At 32.5% G+C, this 23966-nt stretch overlaps 1 protein-coding gene across 2 annotated transcripts in view; it reads right to left on the reverse strand.

Annotated features, from left to right (window-relative positions):
• Nucleotides 1-1501: 1501 nt before the first annotated feature.
• Nucleotides 1502-23966, reverse strand: part of Eno (alpha-enolase) — a 32265-nt gene continuing 9800 nt past the window's right edge. For both annotated transcript variants that reach the window (XM_035374419.2, XM_035374420.2), the window contains exons 3-9: nt 19890-20044; nt 11555-11624; nt 11321-11388; nt 8183-8400; nt 6070-6426; nt 4914-5030; nt 1502-1941 (exon numbers count right to left, since the gene is read on the reverse strand). In XM_035374419.2, coding sequence (XP_035230310.1) covers nt 1710-1941; nt 4914-5030; nt 6070-6426; nt 8183-8400; nt 11321-11388; nt 11555-11624; nt 19890-20044 — 1217 coding nt within the window. In that variant the 3' untranslated portion in view covers nt 1502-1709. The remainder of the gene's footprint in view (nt 1942-4913; nt 5031-6069; nt 6427-8182; nt 8401-11320; nt 11389-11554; nt 11625-19889; nt 20045-23966) is intronic.

The following is a 23966-nucleotide window of genomic DNA, read 5'->3' on the forward strand; positions in this document are numbered from 1 at the left end:
TTGCTTCTAATCAAAATGCTTTAAAAGGGAAAAGCCAACACACAGAATCAAACCCTTTAAAAAGAAAATACTTAGAAGACTCCTCAAAGGTCAACTTTGTTAAAGAAGTTGAAGGTACGAAGAAACAGTCTTCTATTAGCCGGGAGGAAAGGATTTTCTATCTTCTTTCTTCGGATTTGAACAAAGCATATTGTAGTTTTGTGTTAAGTACCATTAAGATTTTTGAAAGTGTAAATACCCTTCTACAATCAGCTTCGCCAAAATCTCCCCTGCTTATCCAAATTCTTAATGATCTTTTGAAAGAGCTTTATACTAAGTTTGTAAAACCATCCGTTGTGAAAAACAGTGTGTTGATTCGCGTTGCCTATAATAGTTTGGGAAATCAAAAGGATGACAATGATCTTATAATTGGAAATCAAACCAGGGAACTTGTAAATTCTTTGAAAGATCATGAGAAAAAAATATTTTTTCAATGTGTTAGAAAGTACTTTTCCTCAGCCTGTGATTACATTGTAAGGAAGTTTCCTTTGCAAAATGAAGTTCTTTTAAATGCTGAAGTGGCAAATTTGAAACAAATTGAAAATTCACCTTTTGAAAAGATTCGTTTTTTATTGATAAATTTCCATTTTTGTTAACAATTAAAGAAAATGAATGCCATAATGATGCTTTAGATGAACTACAGAACCAATTTTCTGCTGCACAGTTTGAAGACTTTGCCAGTTCTGGAGAAGATAAGGCTTTATGTCCTCGTTGGTACTTTAAAAAGAATAAAAAGATCTGATGGAACACCAAAATATGATAGACTAGCGAGAGTTTTATGTGCTATTCTCGTAATTCCACACAGTAATGCTGAGTGCAAGAGAGTCTTCAGTGTTGTGAAGAAACACAAAACTATGTTTCGTTCTTCAATTTCACCAAAAACTCTAGAAAACATTTTAATTGCTAATTGTTATGACAGGAAATTTTCCAAAGAATTTTTGGCTAATGCCAAAAAATGCACTCTAAATTCTTTGCAATAATTTTGTGTAACATTACGTTTTTGTTTTATGTTTCCTAATAAATTTTTTAGTTACTACTTAATTAAGATTTACTAATGTAATTTTTTAGTTACTACTTAATTGAGATTTACTAATGTAAGTACAATTTTCTTTTTGTATAAATTGTTTTTTTTTTAATATCAAAGTATGATATTAATTCTTCGTGTTCTTCTGAATTTTTATCTTTAGAGGTTGGCAGTTATGCATTCACTGTAGTAAATTGTAGGAGATCTTTTTTATCACAACAAAATTTCATATATCTTTTCCTCATACTTAAAAGCATATCAATAGTTATTAAGTCTGAATTAATTTGTACATTGAATATTGTTTTCTAGAAATTTAGCATGAATAAAAGAATATAAATAAAAAAATGTACCTTGCACTTTTTACAAAATGCAAATTAATCAGATTTTTCAAAACATGTATAAATCCCATAAAACTAGTTTAAGGAATAAGGCTGGAAGTAATATGAAGAAACAGTCTTTATTCTTTGGAATAGATTTTGTTTTTGACATCAACAAAGGGTAGGGTTACAGGATAAGATGATTTAAACTATCTAAACACTCTATAACATCATGATATACATCTGACAAATTTTACACCAACACGAACTTGTTACAAATTTCAACAAAAAAGGCAGTATTTTTAATACGATAGGAATAGATTCCCAGCTTAAATGGGATGGCGGAAATTTGCTCCAGCATATTTAGCAGCAGCTCCCAGTTCCTCCTCGATACGAAGAATTTGGTTGTATTTAGCCAAACGTTCAGAACGACATGGTGCACCTGTTTTGATCTGTCCGGTGCTCAATCCAACAACAAGATCTGCAATAAAAGCATCTTCGGTCTCACCACTCCTGTGAGATACCATTGTTCCCCAGCCATTACTTTTAGCCAAGTTGTGCCTAGAAATAAATAAGCAAAATTAAGGTAATTTGAACTAATGAATTAAGGGATTCTATTAGTCTCAAACTACACATGTGCCAAATATGTATGATTTCAAAAAATCTGACAAGGCAAAACTAAGAAAAGAAAATTACATAAATTTAAAAAAAGTTTTTTTATAATTTTTTCTTTCGTTTTTCAAACAGATTCCCATCTGTCTGAATTATTTGATTATTATTTCCCATCTGCACTTAAATTTGCACTTAAATTTAGATCACCCCCTCTCTGCAAAAACCCAACATTTCACTAATTATTTTAAATGGCATAATAATTTCTGTAATTCCTTTCCTTCTCATTTCAGTTCCACAAGTATTTGAGCCAAAAGAAAATTTCTTCCAACTTCAAAGAGATCATCTGTCAATAATGGAGACATGAAAAAACTATCAGTGTGTAAATGGTATCCTTCAGCAGAAAGTTCTTCAAGCAGGAGATTTAAATACTCCCCATATAAGCCTGAAGTTTCTTTTCCTATGTAAATGATAAAATTAAAAAAATAACTTGATTTAGACGATATAATTTGTTGACAATTTTCTATGCTCTGACATTGTAATGCACTAACATAAACATTTTATATAAACAAGGTATACTTCCTGATTAGAAAATGGACTGCAAACCCAAACACCAAATATGCTCTGGAGGGGGGGGGGAATCTGCATCTCATTTATCGATGAGTAGGTCACATGCACATTTTAATAAGCACCTAATATTATAAACCCTCCCCCCCCAAAAAAAACTCAGGCATTTATTAAAAAATATCTGCACATTTAAAGAGCTGTCAGAAAGCTTGAGTCAAGAACATGTCTTATGTCAATATAATGAAAATCCAAGTGCATGTCCATTACCCTTGTCTCATTTCGAGTAGAATATGTATTTAAAACATCAAATCTACAAGTATCTCAAATCCTATGGACATATAATGTCATCATCTGCTAAAAATAATAATTTCTAAAACGTTTCAAAACTGACACAAATGCATGACAGGTAGGGATGGACAAGAAAATTGTGTCACTTCAGCATGCCAGCTAGGAAGTCGGCTCGTCTCGGTACATGCAAACTTGTAATGTCCATTACCTGAACGACGGATGTGGAGTTTCAAAGAAGTTACACAAAAATGTTATCATTTACTAAAACTTAAATTTTCATAAGATTAATAATAATAAGATTGAACAAAGTAAAACAGGATATGAAATCAGAAAATTAAAGAGCAGTATAATCTGCAATGCTAGCTGAGCTTCTCTTTTTGTGGTGCCAGCAAAAGAAAACCAATATGTGCAATATTCTAATTCAAACAGACATGGGTCTAAGGGGTTCACTTCCTAACAAAAACAAAAATTACTGCACCCCCCCCTCCAATTATTCAATAACTGAAAATGAAAATGGGTTGCTTAGCTGACATGCATTCAATGGCAAAACAACATGCGAGATGATTCAGTACTGATACAAATAATATTTCATCTAAAAGAAAGAAATATTTATGACAGTCTAGCTTCTTTTGAAAATCATATTCTCCACTTCTACAAATAGGAAAAAAAGGTTTCTTGAAAAAAGTTATGGGAGGTCCACATAATATTTTTGATTATCAGACATCCAGGTTAATTTAAGTTAGGTTCACTGATTAAGGCAAAGTACTCAAGTGCTATTTGCATAAAGGAAGTGAAGCCTTCATGACGACCCTTTAAGGGAAATTGACTCGTATCCACATTACACATAGGAGAAACCAACCATGCAGCCAGCCCATTCGCCGGGATTCGATCCCAGGTAAAACTACCAGTGTTAAACAATGTTACTACTCAGCTACTGGTGGGCCATTAACATCCAAATTTCAGATTTTATATTGCAATAATTTAATGATCTTTGCATTCTTGTTAAATTTTGCATGTTTCTAACAGAACTTAAAGTATACATGGCATTCAAAGTCTTCCAATGGCTAAAATGGTCTTTGTGATTATCGATACACACAGAAAGAAACAAAAAAGAAACAGTTTTCACAGACGATTGAGTATTTCTCATTCAATTAATTCAGTTCTCACTTCGCGAGAAGGCAAAAATACATAAAAACTCAAAATATCTGTATTAAAAATTACGAAGTAAATCTTAAACACTTACTTCCTCGAAAAAATTCCAGAAAGGATTGAGCATGATTTCACAATAATAAATGAAGGCGTTATCTTTCTCGTTGTGAAGCTTAGTTTCTCTAGATTGGCAACAAATCTACTATTCTGCAGTTTCAGATGTAAACAAATATGTTTGCCATGTTATTTAAAACTTAACTGCACTTAAACAGCTTCTAAATTGTTGATAATTGTACAAATATTGCTTCCAGATTTACGGAACGCATAAAAACCTTGATCGGAAAATAAGAACATAATTCAATGATTTTTAAAGCAAAAAATGTACAATTTACATATAAGAGTAAAGAAACTGAGATCACTGAGCCGAGTAACAGAGTGGAGATATATATAAATATATTTATATATGTTTGGTGCGGCCGATTGCAACCAAAATACGAGGTGCACATCTACATGTTATAGCAGTCCTATATACAAAATTTCAACATTCTGAAGCTACTCGTTTTTGAGTTATGCGAGATATGTATGTACATACATTCGTACAGATGCCACAAAAAATTCTCTTCAGAATTCATTTTAAAGCGGTTTTATAATTTTTTTTGGAAGAAAAAGTCTTTTATTCTGTCCTTACGTACAGATGTCACGCAAAAACATCGTTAAATCGCATTCGATAGCGGTCAAAAATGGATATTTTCGTTGAAATATGCTGCCTGAAACTTTTTGCAATTACAATACTTATTTTACTTCGTACAAGGAAGTAAAAATGCAGTTCTACCACGTGGAAAACAGGAAGTGCAAAGTATAGACATTTTTTCGATGCGAGAACACAAAAACAAACATTCCAAATTAAAATTAATACTTACGCTTTAATTGCCTCAGTAACACTACCAATCTGGTTTACTTTCAGTAACAAGCAGTTACACGCTTTCTGTTCAACAGCCATCTGGATACGTTTAGGATTGGTAACAGTAAGATCATCTCTAAAAAGTTGAAAATTAAACATGAACATGTAATTACAATATGCCAACATTAGATATTAAAAAGTGTAAATAAGGAATAATTTAATAAATTTAGAATTTAAAACTTTGCACGCTTAGTAACGACTTTAAAGACTTCATAACCATACTTCATTTCTAAATCGAATACATGCACATCCAGAATGTGATCTGCTTATTAAAACTGTTCAATTAGTGCTATATATTAATTATTTCACAGTCACACTTTCTGTACTTTTTACCTCTATTGAAACTCAACTACCTGCCGTTCTGAGAGAGACGATGTTACAAACAGACGCGCAGATTATAATAGTATAGATACTAGAAATCAGTAATCCATTACACTGACAAGTTGGCTAAATGATAATGTAATTGCAATTGTTTTTCTTTTAACTTTTATTTAAAAAAAATTATGGTAACTTATTTAAAAATATGCAATGGGGATTGCACAACTTTCTCTTACAGCTTATTAAATCATACAGACTTTTTGCTGCATGTGCAAATATATATTTTCAATGAATTGCCAGAAAATATTCCACCAAAATATTATTTTACATATATAGTAGTAATAAAAAATAGACAAATGTCAGATGATTAAAATTAAGGATCCTTTGCCAATTCTGGCCGAAATTAAGGACCAAAAATCACAAAAAACCCAAGGTCTCATAAAGTCCACATGAACCCTCATATTTTGATTGAAATACGATACCCAAAATTTTTAACAATTACAATATTTCCTTTATTTTTCAAAAGGAAATAAAAATAGTTATGCCCTTAATAATTCAGAAAGAAATCTCCAATATCGAAAAACTGGAAATGAAATGAAAATTAGCTTAATTGATTGAGCTGTAGTTCTTTATTAAAATTTAATAAATTGTAACAATCTTCAATTAGAATAAAGTTTTTTATTACATTCTTTATCCTTAAAATTACACTAGCAAAAATCTACGTTCCATTAAGTGTTAAAATATTCATTATATCAATTAATTTCTTGCTTACATAAAGCATAAAAACTTCAACTTACCCAACAACTTGGTTTGTAACTTGAGAACAATATTTTGTCCAAGCCTTCCAGTCATCCTGATCAAAAGGATCTTCAATGGAAACTATCGGATATTCTTTGATCCAATTTAAGTAAAGCTGACCCAGTTCATCGGGTGTAATGAATTTTGATTGGTCTGAGTTAGGATTTTTGAAATCCAAGTCATATTTTCCATTTTTGTGAAATTCTGAAGCTGCTACATCCATGCCAATTTCAATTTTCCCAGTGTATCCTGCTTTCTCAATAGCTTCTTTAATTAATTCAAGCCCTTCTTTGTTTTCTTGGATATCAGGAGCAAATCCACCTTCATCTCCTACACCGGTTGCAGCAAGACCAAACCTGAAAAGAAAAGGTTACGTAAGATACAAAAACACAAATTTAACTTTGTTGAACTGTTTTATTATTTTAATGAATTCTAGAATTTTATCAAAATCCTATAAAAAAGCTTGGACAAATTTTAAATACATTAAGTTAACAAATATGAATACACAGCAGTATTATAAATATTACCTTATTTTTTAGTAAAACAAGATAAAATTAACATTCTTTATATGAATAAAATAGTTTTTACATAAGAATAATGTAAACTTTAGCATTTTTCTAATCTGCATACAAAATTTATAACATACACTAAAATGATATTGAGATAAAATTTATTCTTTCACTCACTTGACAGCATTTCTTTGATATTTTTTAACAGCATAAAAATAAGTCAAATATTCTTTAATAATAAGGCAGTTACCAGAATCCACTATACTTTTTTCATACTTAAAAAAACTTAATCTAAAAATTCCTCAAAAGGCTGATGGTACGACAATCTGTGAATATCTGAAATCCTTGGTTTTTTGGTGTTTGCAATGCTGTTCATCAAAACTAAGACGGAACTTGCAAAAGTAGTTTTCTCACCAGAGCCAAGACTTAAGGCCACTGACAGACACTTTCAGCCCTACTCGTGAGCATTTACAAGATCATTTAAAGGACCGTATAGCCCTACTTAAGCATAAGCATCACAATAGCATTAAACTTATAAAGATGCTTAATGCAGTTTTCAAATGTGTTCAAGAATACAGGTCTATTTTTAAATACTGTCTCAAATACAAAAAGAATAATTCACCTCCTCTACAATTTAAAAATTTCCCAGTTCCCCCCCACACACACACACACACTTGCCTGACAATGGTCAGTACAAGTCTACGACATTCATTGTGGCAAGGAGTCAAATGCACCTCTCGTTGGCATGAGCCTTGGAGCGCCATATAGGTCACAGCCCAACTTTAGCTAAGTTCTGCCCCCAATTTTGAGGGAAAACACCCCGAAGATACGAGTCTGAACGTCTCCCACCCCTCTTGCACTGACACCAACCTCTCAAGAAGACTTTTGGCTTGTCATACATTTACAGTATTCTTATGCTGCATAGACACTATACATTTACTAACACATATGCCTTCTACGATATTCGAACTTGGGTCCTTCGGTACGGCAGTCAGAGTCACTAAACACTATCCTGGTAAATGGTAGTTCTTTTGTTTCTTTTTTAAAATCAGTCTTTGATAAAAGATTAATATTTGAAATGTTTGTTACAATTATTATTTCTCAATACACTTTTTGAACCTATATATAAAAGCAACTGAACTCAAAATGCTGCTAAATTGAGAAGTAATAAGAAAGTGGCACATGAATAATAAGAAACTGCACAAGAATAAAAACGTCAAAATTTTTTTTTCTGCCATATAAAATAAAAGGAGGGATGAAAAATTTAAATAATCACATTTTTATGATTTAAAAACCTGTTGAAAGTTGATCAAATTATTTCATATAAATGTGTAGATGACTTACAATTCGATAATATTAAGAAAACAAACACTATTAAAAACTACCAAAAATTTAGTTTCAAAAACTCAACAGCCAGGAATTATTTTTTTAAATAATGCTATTCATTCAGCCATTTCCATCATAATGTGAAACACTCATTTATTATCCAGAATAATAATAATAAAAAAATGGGTTGCTGAAAGTGGCAAGTTAAGTAATTTCCTTTTAATTAAAAAAGCACATTAAAATTTATTTATATAAAATATATTAGATAAAAGATTACTTCTTTTTGATGACATTCTTCAGATGGTGGTAAACTTCACTTCCCATTTTCATTGCTTCAGTAAAAGTTTTAGCACCGGTAGGTAAAATCATGAACTCTTGCATAGCTAATTTGTTGCCAGCATGACTTCCACCATTAATAACATTGAAGGCAGGAACTGGAAGAACAATATCTTTGACACCAGCCAGATCAGCCAAATGCCGGTACAAAGGTACTCCCTAAAAAAAAAGTTTTTATGAACAAGTATGTATAAACCTAATAGAATTTTACAAGATATCTTGCAAATGTAAGAAGAAAAAAAATTAGGGGATAAATTATATCTGACATTCAAACACTCAATATATACAAAAATGCACTCTAAATACAAATTGTTTATCCAATTCTACTGTAATTAGAATTTACATTCCAAGTATTGCTAAAAATTTCTCCGAAGCAGAAAACTTAAATCGGTACTTTTCTGTTTCGCCAGCGCAAATCTCGTCAAGCAGACTATATTGTACAGTACAGTATAGACATAAAAATGTTAAGAAATGTTAGTTCTAAGAATTTTTTAATTTGAAGGAATAAAGATTTTAATATAGTTTACAATTTTGTAAGAAGCTAATAAATAAAGACAAATTTGTAAAAGGATATTAATTTTAGAACCTACTGCACTTTCATGGTTCAACATCCTGATTCGCCGGTTCATATCACGTGACCCCAAGTGATCTCATCTCGTGTAAACTATGCTACAAAAATCTAATTCTCTCAGTAATTATCCTACATTAATTTCAAGTTAAATCTTAATTTGGGATACAAGTTTAAATGCAAGAATTATTTCAATCTGTACGAATAGTTTACTCAGAAATTATGTAAAACCGTAATGCTTCACTTCGCTAATGCAGTCTCATTAGAATTGACGAATTTAATCCTTAACTTTGCCTTTTCTACGAGGGCCATCCAGGAAGTAGATTACGTTTCCGTCTGTGTCCGCTAGGGGCGGGGCTAGCGCGGCCATCTTGGGGTCAGAGCGTTGCGCAGCTCAGTCTGCATCTAGCCGTGCTAGTGAGAGGTTCGTGCTGTGCTCCGTTCAGATACTGTGACGGTTTGAAATGTCTGCGTTAATTGAAAATCCCGCGAGCTGCGAGGTGCGCTCAGTAATAAGGTTTCTGACTGCAAAAAACTGTAAACCGATAGAAATCTATCGGCAGCTTCGTGAAGTGTATGGGGACAACATTATCACTGAAGGTGGAGTGCGTCAGTGGGTCATAAGATTTCAAAATGGCCGAACCAATGTTCACGACGAAGATCGAAGTGGGAGACCCAGCATAGTGACCGCCGAACTTCTCGAAAAAGTCGATGCTAAAGTCCGTGAAAATCGAAATTTCACAATAACGGAACTTTCTTTGAGTTTCCCACAAATTTCGCGAAGTTTGTTGCACGAAATCATCAGCGAAAAGCTTGGTTACCACAAGTTTTGTGCAAGATGGATTCCAAAAATCTTGACAGAGGACCACAAAAATCAGCGAATGGCTGCAGCATTGAACTTTTTGGACGCTTACCATAAGGATGGTGACTCTTTACTCGATTGCATCGTTACTGGTGACGAAACATGGGTGAAACATGTGAACTGTGAAACGAAATTGCAATCAATGCAGTGGGGGCACACAAGTTCTCCCCAAAAACCCAAGAAATGCATGCAAACAATGTCGGCAAGGAAGATGATGGAGACTGTTTTTTGGGACAGAAAAGGTGTAATTTTGGTGGACTTCCTGGAAAGAGGCACTACAATAAACTCTCAAAGGTATTGCCAAACTCTCCAAAAACTCAGAAGAGCAATTCAAAACAAGCGCAGAGGAATGTTGAGCTCTAAGATCTTGTTGATTCACGACAACGCCTGGCCCCACACGGCAAATGTCACTCGTAAAGTTCTTGAATCTTTTAAGTGGGAGTTGTTTCCTCATCCGCCGTACAGTCCCGACCTGGCACCGAGCGACTTCCACCTATTCCCAGCAATGAAGAAGTGGCTGGCTATGCAGCGTTTTGATGACGACGCACAGCTGCAAGAAGAGGTAACGAAGTGGTTGAAAGCGCAGGCGGCCGAATTTTTCGACGAAGGAATTTCCAAGCTCGTACATCGCTACGATAAATGCCTTAATTTGTATGGTGACTATGTAGAAAAGTAGTATTTGAGTGTGGCTTTCATCTGTATATAATAAAATTTGTTTCCTATACTTTGTTTATTTTTTTATTCCAAAACGTAATCTACTTTCTGGATAGCCCTCGTATATTTTCACCTTCGAGTGAGCAGTGTGATTGCATCTTAATTGGCCTAATTACCACGAATGGCCTCAAGGTATAAAATTGAACTATCTGGTAAAAATTCTATATATGCCAATATTGAAAGAAATGCCAGTATTCTATGTGTATACCAGTATTGAAAGAAACAATCAATCTGATAACAGCTGCTACTTGTTTCGAAAATGAGGCATAAAAGGTTTCCAGCGAGGATATTCCATTTGCCACCAGTTGTACCATTATTGATGATTTTATCGTTTGCGCCGGCAAAACGGAAAAGTACCCTTAAATCATACTAATTTGACAATACATCATTTCTTTTAAAATATATTAGCTTCTTTTTCTTATCTCAACAAATCCCAAAATTTCATAATTACTCTTCAAAAACCGCACAGAACATAATCAAACTTTAACTAAAGCAAACAACTGCATATTAACAGCTGGATTCGCCATAACAAAATAGCCGATTTGGATATCAGAATCTGATAAATATATTAGAATACGCAGGTAATACAATAACTATGGTAGATTTGAATTCATTAAAATCTTTAAATATGTAAAATCCATAAAAATAAAAAAGTTCCATATAAAACAATCTTATTAGTCCTTAATAAAAGCCATTTTGAGTTTTAAGAATGTTACTTATAAACATAATATTCTCACAAACGGTTTTCTATGATTAAAAACAATTTTAATTTCTTTGATTTGATTCTTTTCTCTTGAGCACATGAATAAAATGAAATGTTTGAGAGTCCTTGAATAACTGAGCATATGCAGCTGAAGAGTTCAGTTTAAATTCAGCCTTGTAAAAAAACTAATTTTAATACACTTCAAAAGAATGGAAATTTAATAAAAAATTACCTTTTGTGCTGCTCCAGCTTTGGCTACAGCAATAGAAACACCTAGGATGGCATTTGCTCCAAGTTTAGCTGTTATAATACACAAAAGTAAGTAAATGTTAGTTTAATTGGTTTTCAAACATACTGTAATATAATTTTTCAATAATTACACAAAAATCTTTTACAGTAAATAAGTGAAAATAAAAGAAGCTAAGAAAACAGTCTTTCAAAAATTATATAATCATAAAATACTTACATTTGTTTTCTGTTCCATCAAGTGCAATCATCAAATCATCGATTTCCTGTTGCTTGGTTGGACATATATTCTATATGAAAATGAAAAAAAAGGTAAAACACTAAAATGATTTTAAAATTAATTTAATAAAAGCAATTTAGAGAAGAAAGAATATATGGCTACACCTAATTCTATGCTCTCAAATGAAGCATTTAAAAAAAACTAATATTCATATTATGGTGCAAGAATACAGAATAGGGCCTCTTTAAAACAAACTTTCTAAAGAATTTCATGCACCGATCCATGTAAGAGTAGATAAATGATATGTTGATAGATAAATGATCTTTCCATAAGATATGTTGAAAATACCTCATAATTACAAGCTGTGTTTTAACAGCTGTTATAAAGTACTGGACAAACTACAAATATCTTTCAATAGGGGAAAAAATTTTTGATTAATAAGGGAAATGCAAAGTGAACTTGCTAACACAATCAAATCAATTTTCATTTAGGGAAAAAAATCAACATGGATTACCTAAGCTTAATATCTTAATTATGAGCTAATGCAATTTAATGTATAATCTTGACAGATTATCTTGATTAAAGGCATTAATGTAAACTAAAGAACACTGTAAAAAGTAATAATTTTTCTCAAGTTCAAAAATGCATAATGTAATTAAACAGAATTAATGAAACTTTATCTGGCATGTCCATGATGAAAATCCTTTGTTGTGTGTAAGAAACCAAGAAAGTAAAATTTCATAACAATATGCACAATACATGACATTAGAAACCATCTAATTAACCAAATTAATTAAAAATTAAGATTTTGCCAATATTTATAAAATTAAAAATATTATAAAAGAAATTCTTGAAACTAATATTTCTAATATCAGTACTTCATAACACATGCAATGTAAACATACAGGAATATTCTGTTACAAACTGTGCGATCTGATAATCTGAAGTTATGCTCACTCACTGAAAGATGTATTCTTCAATAAGAGAAAGCAATATTCTGTTTAAAAAAAAGCAAATATCATCCTCAAATATTTTACATTTCACCTGCTACTTTCTATTTATTAACCCTATTTAAAATATATTACAGACATTTAAAAACATTTTTAAAAGATCATTTTTACACACTTCTTACATGCTTGACAATAATATTAGGCTTGTAGCAGATTTTCCAGCATGCATATACTTGCATACAAGGCACGGCTGATTTGTAATTTTCCAGTTGTAACTAAAATCTGTTATCATATAAAACCCAAACTTCTTGTACCTTGGAGTACATTCTAGGGTACCGTAGGAATGGTGGGCATATTTATTTTTTCAAGATAAACTGATAGGCTGACATAGTTCATTATATATATATGATATACAAAAATTATTCCAAAATTATAATTTTAAGACATGCAAATTACTTATTATAGTCTTACACAAAATAATCACCAAATAACTGACAAAAGTTTACATATTCTTAGGTTTATTCATTAACAAAAATTGTTTTTACAATTAAGTAGGAGATACACATACTAAAAATATGAAGATTTTAACTTGCTATAAATATAATATAGCATATATGGAAATACCTATTAAGTGAGGATTTTTCTTCCTATATGACAACACACACTGGTGTAAGAAATTAAGAGAATTTTCATATTTGATCTACGATCTCCAGAACTACTGGACAGATTTTAATAAAATTTGGTGTGAACATAGGTTGATATAATACAACCAAAATAAACAGTAAACAGTTATAATAGACACACATGTTAATGTGCAACACTCACAGGAGTCTGAAAGTCTGAAACAGCAGTTGCATAAGACACAAAAGAAATGGGTTAATAGGGAATATGGCCCCCTCTTACAGCCATATAGGCTTCGCAGCATGATCTCATTCTGGAAATAAGGCAGTTCATAAGTGCCTGTGGCAATTGGTCCAACTCATTCAACAACGCTGTTTTCAGTTCCTGGATGATTCTTGGAGGGGGGTTGCAAGTTACAATTGCCCACCCCAAAACTTCTCAGACATGCTGTATAAGGTTGAGGTTTGGAGAGCTGGCTAGCCAATCCATCTGACAAATATCCCCACTCTCGAGAAATCAATCGACCAAAAGAGCTCCATGTGACCTCACATGATCGTCCTGTAAGATGAATTCGTGGCCCACTGCACTCCGGGAAAGGTGACCATAAGGCTCCAAGACCTCATTCCTATACCTCACACCACTCACACAGCCTCTGTCAAAGACGTGGAGAGGTGTGCGGCCTTCCAACATACCAGTCCAGACCATTACACCAGCACAATTGTTGATTTCGTAGACATTGGAGGGTAGGTAGCGAGTCCCTGCCTCTCACCGTATGAAAGCACGGTGAGAATCGGTGTTTAGGATAAAACAGGACTCCTAAGTTAACAGAACTGTCGCCCATTGCTCCGTATTCCAATCACTATGCTGCCTGCACCATGCTCATCAGACTCTCCTGCCATAGATGTGAGCAGGATGCAAACAGCCGGTCTTCTGGCAAACAATCCTCTCTCATTCAGACTTTTGGAAACAGTCACCCTTGTTACACGGGTTCCTGTAGCTGCATACAGGTCCCAAGAGAGCTGAGAAGATACAGCCCCTCTGTAATGCCTCGCTAAAATGGACAAATAGAGATTTTCTCTGGCCACTGTAGCTCTTGGACGACCTTGCCCAGGCTTTCTCTCGATGGATCTAGTATCCTGGATCTGTTTCTATAGGTTACACACGACGCTACACAAACTCTCTGCATAACTGGACTTGCTATTGGCCTGCCTCTAGCCTCCCTACAATTTGCCACCTCATTCTATCATCTAAATGGTGGTTACTCATTTTTACTGTTCTGATGTGAATTTAACCGATTGCTGCAAGATAACATCAAGAAATTCACCGAGCTATGCTAGCGAATGCAATTCGGCTTACAGTACATGCGCTTATAAAGCCTGTTTTTCTGCTGGCTCCGTCTACACACATGTGCATGCTTACATATTTGCCATACAAGATTTGCATTTTTATCTGGAAGCGATGGTTTTCCCTTCAGTTCAGTTCTTTTCATGCAATTCAATAAAATATGCAAATTCTCTTAATTTATTTCACCAGTAAAGTTCAGAATACAGTGTGAATCATGCTCTGCCTATGAGGGCTATCTACAAACATTGGTACTGTTATTTAAAAGTACAAAATATTCCCCCACTCCACTAAAAAAATTTTTTAATCAAATTAATTTCATTCTCAAGTTCAATATCAGGCTGTCTAGCAGATCTTGATTCAATTTCTGTTACAACAAGAAGCTTTACTTGTTTTCATGGAATTCAAAAGAGATATATGCAAATATAACTGACTGTTACAACTTTTCTCCTCACAATAAGTTATGCCATTCTAAAAACCTTAAAACATCTACATTGCTCAAGCACTATTACTCAGCACTCTCTAATATTAGTTTGTGATTTTGAAGCAATCTCTCTCCTTCCCCAACTTAAGTATGATGGAATTGTACTTAACATCAGAGGAGAAAAGTTTAATTGGGTTTTCATATCTATCCACATCTGGAAATGACTTGTGGAGATCTGAGGTTTGTTTTGTCTTGTGCAGATTCTCTTTTACTGAAACAGAGAGGGGGGAATGTTTTTGTTTGCTTGATAATCCATTTCTAAAGAATAAATATTCTGTATTGGTCTTACGTCACTGTTTCTTGTTTTTACTTGAACAACACATTTACATATCCATCATTCCCTGCATACAGCTTTATTATTCTTCCTAGCTGCCAATCAATCCATCTGCTGTTTACATTCCCAACTCTCCTAATATCCTAATTTTATCTGTTCTTTGATTTTACTGGCTTCTTTGAAATTTTCGAGTTGGCCTAAGTATACAAATCTGAATCTTTTTCTTAAATCTTCTTGCAATTTTTGAAGATACTGCCAACATTTACTTAGCTCTGTTCCATTTATGTTATCAAATTCAATTGCAGAGCCTTCTACACTGTTCCTTAAAAACACGTTTGGAGTTAAAGGCATTAAATCTTGAATGTCTTCTGATATGTATGTAAAAGGATGAGAGTTAATGACATTTTTTCAACTTAACTGAGTGTGTATCTTTTCACAATCCAGGCTTGTTCTCCCTAAAATTCTCAATATATCTTTTATAATTCTAATCAATCTTTTTCATCATGCCAATGTTAGAGAGCTGAATATCCATTTAATATTCTTAAAAATGTCATTTTCCTTCACTTCTTTCCAATTTATTTTTTGGAAAATGTTACTAGTTCCTATAAAGTTAGTACCATTAATACTACCATTAGTACCATTACTGAATATATCATACTTGATCTTTTTCTCTAAGCTACGAGTTTCTTCAGTACAAATGCTTCTGTGAACAGAGTAGTAACAACTTCAATGTATATTATTCAATAGATTACGCATATAGAAAAAACGTTATCCATGCCTCGAAGGAATAAAGGTTCAATTTAATCGAAACCAGTAATCTAGAATACTGCAGAATCTGCTACTCTTTCCTCTGGTAAGGATATAGGGTTCACATCAAAACTGGTTACCTTAAAACACTGACCACAATTTTTTATCACATGACAAATCGCACGCCAACATTTGAGAATCCAGAATTGTTTTCTCAGAACTGCAATTAAGGCTTGAATACCTGTATTAGAAATTAACTCGTATTTTTCCTTGATAAACAAGTTAGTAATATAACATGGTTATTGGGAGGAATTATCGGAAATCTAAAATTTCTATTGTCGTTTCTCTGGGAGATTTTTGGCATAGTCCGTACAAGTCCCTTTCTCATTCACAAAAGGTTGCAATGATACAACTGTCTTGTCTCCATGAGATTTCAAACTTTCTTCTTAAATTAGTTTTAAAAGAATTTTTTCCACTTATATATTCATATATTCAAAAGTATTGTTACCAAACACAAGTTCTTTAGGTAAATTGTAGAATTATTTTGTTCAAGCTATCATGTTTACTATCCTTTTATACAAAGAACATCTGTTGTAGAATGAAATCCTCGTATTTATGACGTTAGTAGCTGTTATAGTACATTTTCTTTTCTCTGACTTTATTAGAGTCATCAGGTTGTACTAGTTCATAACAAGTATCAATATTTAAGTTTTCTTTCTAGCCACTGTGGTCCATTTCACCACTGAGCCTTCACCAATTGTTGTATTGTACATCCTTGTGAAGCTGCATCTGTTGGTTCTGTGTACCCGAAACATGATACCAATTATTTGCATGCCTCAGTTTACTAATATTCATTCACTCTATTGGCCATAAAAGTAGCCCAAATATCTTCTTGTTTAATCCAAAAAAGAGCATTAGGGGAATCTGTCCAGTAAAAGATTTTAATGTCCATTAAATGTAAACCTCTCCCTACCACTGCAGCTAGTAAAGCACCAATAAGGCAAGGTAATAATTCTGAGTGAGGTACTGCCACTTTTATTGGAGCTGTTCTGTACTTAGCTTGTACTAGCTGGCAATGTAAGTCTTCATTACTTTCTATCCTAAGAAATATGCATGTTGCATAGGCCATTTTGCTAACATCACAGAATATGTGCAAACTGCATTTTTCAGGTTCATAATATTGAGCGTTTTGCAATCCAGCAAGGAATGTTTTGATTCAAGAATGTTACTATGCCATAAACTAAACTTCTGAGCTTTTCTCTGGTACTTCTCGATTCCATGAGAGTTTCATTGTGCAACATTCTTGCAATAGTTATTTAGGAAGCACAAAGGAAAAAAGAATCCAATCGGATTGAAAATTGCTTGAACTAAGCATAAAATTCTCCTTACTGATGGTACTTCTTGTGCTGGACTATTCTTTGTATTACAGCTGAGAATACCTTCTTTTATGTCCCATACAAGGCTATATAGAAATACAAATTTTTGAATTTTCATTTTCCTTAAAAGAATGTGTAGTTTCTGAGAATGATCTAGACTTTCTCAAGTGTATTGTACTGCCAGCCCCAAAGATCAAATTTACCCTCTGACAATTTCCTTTTCGTTAAATTTATAAACTTCTTCAAAATTGTCAAAACTAGTCATGTATATCTACCATCTTCATCTCGTTCTATGGCTTCTTGAAATTTATCTAATTTTCTCATTACTGTCCATCCTAAATAAGTTCCAACTGCCGTCAATCGACACTTCAGTTTTCTCACTCTGCCAGTCATCAATTTGCTATCAATATTTGTCCCAATAAGAAGTTGTATTTTTGCAGATTGCCTTAGAGGATTCGAATCATAATTATAATCATTCAGCCATATTAATTGTCATCTAAGTTCTTTTATCCACGTTCTTTTTATCACACTTTTTACTGCAGCCTCCATTTTTTTTTTTTTTTGGTCATCAACTTCAAAATTTCATTTACATGTACCCTTTATATTGCTTATTATCATTCAGTATTTTTTATGCCCCTGAACTAATTCTTTACCTCTAAATTCCTACCTCCTACCAACTAATCCTTATCTCTTTTTTTTCTTCACATACTGGTTCATACCTCATATCGGAACTATCTTAAACCCTTGTCTGACCAAACCAGCTATCCTTCAAATATTCGATAGCTTTATTAGTTTTCAGAAGTAGGTGGAAAACTCTATACAAGATCTCTAGGTTTTGATCCAAGTTCTGTACCACTGTAGTAAATACTGGTATTTATCATCCGTATATTCAATATTCTGATCTTCAGGAATTTTTCTAAATATCCTCCAAAGATCCAACCATTCTTTTACTTTGCCAATAAACTTTCTTAATTCACTTTTAGGAAGTTTAAGTTTGTTTAACAGCTTCATTTTTATCTCTAGAAAAAATATAATATCCCTTTAATTAAAGTTCTGTTCAAGCTTAGTTACTTTTGTTTTGAAATATAAAAATTTATCACTATGATTCAATGGTTTCGATTTATTTTTCAAATTAGTCTTTTAGAATATTCGCCGTTTTACTATTCAATAACCTGTTTATACAAAGTATTTATTTTGGTGCCATTTATCATCAAGTTGATCAAAAAGAACTGTAATCTTGTCTAAATCTAATGTATTAACCTTTAAAATTTCATTTAAATTATATGCAGTCTTGGTAAAATTCATTCTTAAACAACCTCTGAAGCATTTAAATCCCTCCACACTTGAAATCGAAAGAAGTGTTATTACTTACTGTCCATAAAGCAAATTCAGACTTCAACAAATATTCATTATAGAATCAGTCATTCATCTTTTAAGAGTAGCACTTTATTTCCCTTCTCTAATAAATTTCATATCAAAACTACCTGGCATCCTGTCACGGACATCATTTTAATGTTAATAAGAGTACAAAAATATATAAAAACGTTAAATCGAATTTACTTTGTACTTACGTTCAATGAGGTTCCTGAATAGATCTTAATCAATCCATTAGTTTCTGTTACAACAAGGAACTTTACCTTTTCCCACAGAATTCACACAAACACACACACACAAAAAAAAAAAAAAAAAAAAAAAAAAAAAAAAAAAAAACTGACTGTTGCATTTTTTTTCATAGTTAAATTATGTCATTCTCAAACCTAAAAAGATCTACATCACTCGAACACTGTTGCTAAGTCCTCTCTAACATTATTTAAAATTATAAACAAATAAATAAGTTTATTTTTCTCCAATTACTAACTACAAAACATTTTACATATCTCATTGAAAACTTAAATATTGTTTTAATCGTGGTCGTACAGCAGCAGACACATATAAAACCATTGGCAGGTGCAATGGTGCCTGTGGTCATAAGGTTGAAAACACCTGATGTAACATAGATTCCCCAAGAGATAATGTAACATCTCTATTACAGTTTCCAAGTTGCAGAAATTATCTGAAAAATGGTGTAAAGGGTTAATACTTTCATTAATATTTAACATAAGAATCCGAGTTTTATTTTCTTTTAAAAAATTATGCACTTTATAATGAATACAAAATCACACTTTAGCTAATTCACACGTAAAAGTAAAGGTGACAAATAGTAATGTGAATTGAAAAAATTAAATACACAGGAACATTTTAAAAATATTAATATGCTAGTGAATTAATAAATCCAAAAGGTACTTTTCTGTTATCAGGGCCACATTCAAAAATATATGTATGCCATGTATGCACACAGACACATACGTGCATATATATAGTTTGACTGCCTCACTTTCTTGCCCTCGAGCATATAAATTATCTCTTTCCGGAGAAGAGAAGACTCGAGCATGACCTTTCACATCACAACAAGCAATTAAATACATTTACCTGATGTTACTTTAATTAAAATAAATTTATTATATATTATAATAATATAACATACATCATAAAATTTAGTTACCTTTTTTATTAATTCAGGTGCAATAATATCATTCACATTAGCAACAGCTTTTAGAACACTTTTGCCGTGATAAGAATTTTTATCTCCATCTCTCATTTCTAAGGCTTCATAAATACCTGTTGATGCACCGCTAGGAACACCAGCACGGAATAATCCTAATTTAGAACATTTGCTTTAAAATCGCATAAAAAAACTTTCTTATAAATCTGATTGTTACTGTTAAGCATCTGAAATATTTCAATAATGCAAACTTAAGATAAAATGATATATAAAATAACAGATTAAATTTTAGCATAATGCTTATAAATAAAAGCCAATCATTAAAACAGATCAATAACAAACAAAATGCAATACTTTTTTAAAAAATACTTTTATGGATAAATGTCATAAACCTTTAATAATTAATATTTTCAAAACCTCCAAGAACAAATTAGAAACAGAACAATTTGGATAATTTGAGTCTGTTTCCCAAACTGTGTTCAGCAACAATGTATGAAACTATGGCTAGAAAACTATGCAACATTGTCTGCTTTTATATATTTAACACAATTTAAAAGAACTCTTAAGAAATATTTAAAGAGAAAATAACAATTCTACTTCCTTTTATGATAACGTATTCGTACCAGACAGGTTTTTCATATACTACAACAAAATTTAAATACAGAAACCAACTTACAGCTGCATCTGATATAAGAATTCAGATTTTTCACCATGTCCTGACATTAGAAGAATTTGCAATTCAAAGGCTCAAATACATCAGCGTCACTAAAAACTAAAAAACGTTCAATTTTTTCGGCACTATTCTTATATATGCCCTTAGATCACCAAATATATTGATATGTGTTCTGCGCTGGTTTTTGGAACAATGTTGTTTGTACGGCAGCCCTTTTGACATTGAAACGATTTTGCTTTCCTGGTTGGTTTGGTGGGCGTTTTGAAATGGCTTATGGCTGTCACCAAAGTTCAAGATTTGGATCATAGTTTTCGTGTAGTAAGTTAACTTTGGAGGAAATTTTGAATCTCAGAAAGGCGTGCGATATAGAAAAATCATGGCACTTTTGTTCACAGACATCGTACGACTGGCAAAATTTTATTCACAAATGTATGCTATTTGTCTTGGAAGATTGGGAGAAAGGGATAAAATGGTGGAAAATTGTTGAGTTTTGTTGATGTTTGAAATTGATATTTCTGCTGTTCGAAGAAGCATTCACAATGGTAAGTGCATTTTATTTTATTGTTCTTATTTTGTAGAATGTTATGTATATTTTTTTTTTAGCTATGAATTTCTGTAGTTATTGTTGTTTTTTGAATTGTTTGCAATTTATTTTATTTTTGATTTGTGCACAATGCTGTGTGCGATGCCTAGATTGTGGAATTCGCTGATGTTTTTTTAAGTTACAACAGAACGCTGTGTACATTGGATTGTTTGAAATTTATTGTTATATTAGTTTATTTTAGCAAGGTGTGCTTAGTTTGTAGATTCCTTTGCTGCATAGATTGTGCAATTTGTGATTTTTTTTAAGTTAAAACATGTCGCTGTGTACATGGATTCTTGTCAAATATTTTTGGTTAGAATCTTTACGTTTTGGATATCTAAATTTTTTGTTTCGGATTTTTGTCATAAATTGTGTGTTAAAAATGTGGTTTTTGCAGACATTTTAGGCTTAGTAAGTTAACTTTAAAGTTGTCTGCACTTTTGAGTTAGTAAGTTAACTCAAAAGTGCAGACAAAAAATTCAGATAGTAATATGCTGCCGTACAGTTTCTCATAAAAAATGTTTGACGAGGAATTTGTCGCCAAATAATTTTTTTTTTTTTTATTTTGCTTATCTATAATATTTTGTTAGCATTTATTATAATTAAAAATATAAATTTACCAAGTTTCTAAAATATTTCAGAATTTAAAAAGTGTTCTGCGATGAGAAAAGTTTTGGAAACGCTGTTTTAAGTATTTTTTTTTTTTTTTTTTACAATAGAAGAACAACACTAGGATTCTTTACTCAGTGTACAAACGCCATTAACCCCTTAATTGCCACGGGCGTATATATACGGCCTTCCATAATGCTATCATTTGCTTTGTGCTGCTACCAGTGAAATTATTCGCAAAGCTTTGTAATGCAATACCACAATGACCTTGACAAAGTATGCAAGGAGGATACTATTTCTAAGAAGGGGGGAGACCTAGAGAGGGGGACGTTTCTGAAATGCTGAAAGTAATGACTGTCCAGTTATTGGTCGTGTTCCTGTTTGAGTGATACGCATGTTTTTATCGAGTCTTCAGTTTTTGTTTACTGTTTGTAGTAGGTGCTTTTTTTTTAATGAATATGTACGACAGTGAAATAGACGATTACTTCAGAATTGGACACCTCAGAATATGATATTATGTCGGATGAAGAGTGCCGAGACTATTCTCCGCATGATGCTCAACGTTGAGTAGGACTTGATATGAAAAACTGGCTTATGCCGCCTCCATACTTTCCATTTAGGTAGGTATACTAATTTCCCAAGGTATATCATGAAAACCTGATATTACACATTACTGGTTTAAAAATAAATTGATCGAAACTCCATTTTGGGAATCTTTTAGATTATCTTTTTTTGGTACTTTTCCATTTCGCCTGCGCAAATCTCGCCAAGCAGACTTTATTGGCGACAACATACAATATCGACAAATAAAAAATGTTAATGAATGTTAGTTCTAAGAATTTATTTTAAGGACAACATTTTGGGGAAATTGCAGAATTGCCCACTGCTTGGCACGTTTTTAAGAATTGCACACTTGATATCCATGTACACATCGATTTGTTTTCACTTTAAAAAAATATCCCAGAATTGCACAAAAATGGCATTGTGCACTCCCTTGACGTTATCCATGTACATATCGACCTATTTTCACTTAAAAAGTCGAAGAAAATTGACACAAATCCAATTCTTTGTACTCTTCTAAAAAGCGGCAACCAAACGCCAAAAAAATATGTGGGCGATTCTGCACTTTATCCGAGCTTTCATACAAATATCATATTTGCGTATTCTTTTCGGTAATTTTCTGTTATCTGCACCAGATTCAGAACTGTATGTATGTATGTATACATATGCCAAAAAAAAGTCAAAGAAAATGGACAAAAATCCAATTCTTCTTACTCTTTTAAAAAGTGCCAAACAAATAAGTGGTCAATTCTGCACTTTAGCCAACATTTTAATACAGTTTAAAATTTTGTAAAAAGCCAATAAATTTGTAAAAAAGACGTTAATTTAAGAATTTACTACGCTTTTATGGTTCAACATCCTGATTTGCTGGTTCATATCACTAGTCCCCAAGTGATCTCATCTCACATAAACTACACTACAAAAATCTAATTCGCTCAGTAATTATCTACATTAATTTCAAGTTAAATCTTAATTTGGAATACAAGTTTAAATGCAATAATTATTTCAATTCGTACGAATTGCTTACTCAGAAATTATGTAAAACCGCAGTGCTTTACTTCGCTAGTGCATCCTCATTAAAATTGATGAATTTAACCCATGACTTTGCCTTTTCTATATTTTCACCTTCGGGTGAGCAGTGTGACTGCATTCTAATTGACGTAATTACTGCGAATGGTCTTGGGGCATAAAATTGAACTATCTGGTAAAAATTCTACGTAATCGTATGCCAGTATTGAAAGAAGAAATCAATCTGATAACAAATAGCTGCGATTTATTTTGAAAGTGACGCATAAAAGGTTACCAGTGAGGATATTCTGTTTGGCATCAATTGTACCATTACTGGTGTAACTATTGCTTGCGCCATCAAAAAGTACCCCTTTTTTTTTATACTTGCATCTTTTTTATCACACTTTTACTCTAAACAATAAATTTTGTATTTTCATTTTTTCTTTTATTCTTTATTTTGTGGAATTACTTGGAAGTGCAGGAAAACTTGCACTTATTTCCACCCTAATACATTGCATAACTATGTGCACCTGTGTAAAAAAATGGTACTGGGGAGTGAATCTTTTATGCTTTCTGCAGCAGTTAAGGGGTTAAGAAATCAGCCAATATCAAAAGTGTGAGAAGTGAGAACATTACTTCTCAC

Source organism: Stegodyphus dumicola, chromosome 4 (genome assembly GCF_044657685.1).
Source record: "Stegodyphus dumicola isolate Sdum_Otavi_A_Nest chromosome 4, ASM4465768v1".
NCBI classification, from domain to species: Eukaryota; Metazoa; Arthropoda; class Arachnida; order Araneae; family Eresidae; genus Stegodyphus; species Stegodyphus dumicola.